This window comes from Trypanosoma equiperdum (genome assembly GCF_001457755.1).
Source record: "Trypanosoma equiperdum strain OVI genome assembly, contig: ctg_184, whole genome shotgun sequence".
NCBI classification, from domain to species: domain Eukaryota; phylum Euglenozoa; class Kinetoplastea; order Trypanosomatida; family Trypanosomatidae; genus Trypanosoma; species Trypanosoma equiperdum.
Genome location: NW_027123893.1, coordinates 10,799 through 14,524, shown reverse-complemented (window position 1 = coordinate 14,524; position 3,726 = coordinate 10,799). Strand labels below are relative to the sequence as shown.

At 39.9% G+C, this 3,726-nt stretch overlaps 1 pseudogene across 1 annotated transcript; it reads left to right on the top strand.

The window, feature by feature from the left end:
- The first annotated feature begins 96 nt into the window (after positions 1-96).
- Positions 97-1,581, top strand: TEOVI_000050200:pseudogene (annotated as a pseudogene). The gene has a single exon. A coding segment is annotated over exon 1 (1,485 nt).
- Positions 1,582-3,726: the final 2,145 nt, after the last annotated feature.

Below are 3,726 nucleotides of genomic sequence, written 5' to 3'. Positions count from 1 at the left end.
ATATTCCAGAAAAACACTGTAAATTTTGTATGTTTTTCAAGAAAAAACAAAGCAACACCAAAGATGGGGAGATGGACGCCAACGTACATGCCGCCGATACTAACTCTAAGTGCACTGATAATACACTTTGCAGCGACAGAGCCAGAAGATGCAGCAAACGCAGCCGCCGGCGACTACTGCACAATGCATGTGTATACTGAGCAGATTCAGGACACTCTAATAAGTTGGCTCACCAGCGCAGCCGATGCGACAGAAAAACTAGCCCAGCAAGAACGGTTGTTCGCCCTAGCAGCGGCTAAAAATGCTGCAACGGCAGACGGGTTGGCCTACACCATACTGCATCAGATAGTCGCCAACAGGCTAAAACAACAGGCAGCGAACCAGCACAGAGCCGAGAAAGCAATATCAACAGCACTTAGAACGTTCGCACACAAAGCCGGTGAGACCGCAATTCTAGCCGCAGCAATAGAACAATCTGAAGTAAAAACATGGATCCACGACGAACAGGAAGTCAGCCCCGAGGTTTTAACGGCATCGGGCGGAGCAAACACAAAAATCTGCAAGGCCGCGTCGACGAGCAGTGTCCAGCGAACGAAGCAGTGCAAGGATAGCGGCGGCAAACACCACAAAGCAAGGGAAATCGGTGGAGTGCTCAAAAGCGCAAAAAACGTTAACCTCTACAGCACCAAAGACTTGAAAGGCCGGAAGCTGGAGGTATTATTCGAAGCGCACGGAGACCTTTCAAGCGGCGCAACTTGGGCACCAGCCGCCATCAAGACACACTGCGAAAGACACGGCGGCGTCAAAGCAGCCGCATCGGGACCAATCAAGGGCATAGCAATCCAGACAGTCAAAATAAGCAGCGGCTTAAAACCAACAACAATAACGTTAAACGATGCCAAGAACGATGACAGCCAAAGAAACACTGAACTCGCAACAGACGAACAGCACCTGTTAACCGACGACAAGGAAGTAGCGACAGCGCTGCTAGCGGCTCAGGCAGCGGTGACGGACAATCTACAACCGCTGGGCTCAGAGGCGATCTCAGCCATTGCGACTATGCCCGAAGCGCAAGCATTCCACAAGGCGGCAAAGAAGCTGGGGCAGGCTACACCACAGGCGACGCCCACGGCGGAAAACATAGCAAAAGTCTTGTTCGGAAAAACGGAAGGTACTGTCGAAGCGAATGTTGTAGCACCCCTAAAAAGTGACAGTAACTCTATCCCGACCGGGGAAACGCCAATAACGGGAAGCAGCGATAGTATTGCAAGAGGCGCAAAAATCGACGAGGCCCTGGCTTATTATTATGTAAAAAATCTACAAAAAGCAACGCAAACCATAGGAGGAACAAAGAACAAAGAAAACGGAAAAGCAGATTCGACAGAAAAATCAGAAGACAAAAAAGATGGGAATAATAAAGCAACCGCAACTGAATGCAAAGCCACTGAAGAGGGTAAATGTGACAAGACAAAATGCGATTGGAACGCTGAGAAAAAACAGTGCAAAGTTAAAGAGGGCGCGGCTGTTATTTCTGCTGTAATTAAGGCCCCTCTTGTGCTTGCGTTTTTGCTACTAGCATAACACTTTTAAGAATTATTGGTAAAAGATCTTCGCTCAATTTTATAAAAATTATGAAATTGTTAAAATTTGACATGTTTTGGTGCTTTTTAATTAAAATGTGCAAATTAGTAAAATGTTTTTTGAAAACATAAAAAATATGAAAAATTTTCAATGTGCATGACAGTGACCTATAAGTGAGAAGTATTATTGTATTAGTGAATAAAAAAAGCGATGCTATAAATTTTGCTATTTTTTCATTATATGGATGCTGGTTAGCGTTGTGGTATTAAGGATAATGATAGGAAGTGAGTGTTGTGAAAGTGTGTATATACTAATAAAATAATGAACGTGGTGTTACAGAACAACTGGACAGTCAAAAGTGTTGCACGTAAAACAATGATAGTGGTGCGATAAAGGTGAAGGAGAAATGGAGATGGAATATGGAACCTTCAAAAACTAACATGATGTTGGGTATCAACGTCAACAAGTAGATGACCGATGGAGCGGAGGGGGAGATACAGTCCAGTATGTAAGGAAGATAAAGAATCTGAGCTACAAGGAGGCAAGGCGACCAAAAAAAGAAAATTAGGAGGGAAAAACAAACGGAACCAACGGAATGAACACAATACAACAAAAAATAAAATGATGCAACATGAGCCAGTAATTTCAGTATTTCACTATAAATGGATAGGTTTTGTTGCATAAACGACTGTAAAGACTTGATTTTTAATCTGATTGCAAGTCCTAATATCCAGCTGTGAAGAAGAAACATATAAAGAAGAACAAATTGCTTATTTGTGAGATAATTTTAGAGTCACAATCTCATCAGATGTAGTAATAAGCGGTAATATTTGTGAAAAACAATATGGTACTATCGTAATTAGAGTATTAAAACTATAACTTCTAATGAATTAACGTGAACGGTAAAAGAAGAATAAAAACGAGAAACCCGCTTAAAATAGCGGATTTATGAAACAGTAGATGATTTTTATAAAGAGAGAGAGAGAATCAGTGGCGATACTTCTCTAATTCTCCTTTTGAATACCGGTGAGACATTTACTTCTGTCAAGAAGCGAGCAACTAATCCACATAAAAGTCGTCTTCAATGGAGAGTTATCGTCGTGTGTTATCAAAAAAAACCGTAAAGGAAGGCAATTTGGTGCACCAAATTATCCAGGTATAAACGGCATCAGACCAAAGCGAATTGAGACACGCACAAGTACAAACGAAATGTCAATTATGTCAGGTCGAATAAAAAACAGCCCATTTATTAAGACACAAACTGAAGCATGTCAAGTAAAAGATGATATAAGCCGCTGAAAATCATAAATTTTCAGTGTTTCATATACAGATATATATATATATAAAGACTTGTTTTCTAATTGAAACTGGAAACGTGTCGAAAACCAAAATTTACGTTAACTTTTTAAAAACTTTCCATGGGTTTATGTGGTGAAGCTGAACTGTGCACAAGTTGAACATATGAAAAACACAGCAATTTAGAGTGATAATTTGCCTATTTTCTTAGTGTGCTACTTTTCGTTATTTTTATAAAGTTGTCTAATGTTTATAATTTTTGGTGAAAGAAATACGTGCTATTTTTGTTTTTTTTTCATTTTTTAAATGGTATGAAATCATGAACTTGATTTAGAATTTTTTAAATAAATTTTTTAACCTACAATGGAAATAACGCGCTAACAAACAGTAGTTTTGTGTTTGTTACACCTGTAGCCATTTTGATTTTTTTATTTCTCTCTTAGGTATTAGATATCAACGCGTTTAGAAGGTAAACGTAGCCAACAGAAGATAAGCTGTGTTTTTTCCCCGATATTTCACTAACTCACACACGAGCCGTTTTTACAAGCACAGAATAACTTTTTATTTTTATTTTTTTAGCCCGTAGAAACTACCGAAAAAGATTAGAAATGTCTTGGCAAAAAAATCTATGGCAAACCGTTACGATGTTTATTCTCTGACTCTTTTAGTTTCAGTCCTTTCAACTTGCTTAATTTGTCGCTATGTCGACGTTGCAGCTGGAATGAGGCTATTAAAAGTGGTTTGACAGCCCATCTGCGAACTGAGCGAGGAACTAGGCACATACGCAGGCGCAGCAATAAAAAGCAGCAACGAGCAGTTGAAAGCAATACAAAACAGTAAAGTAGCAGA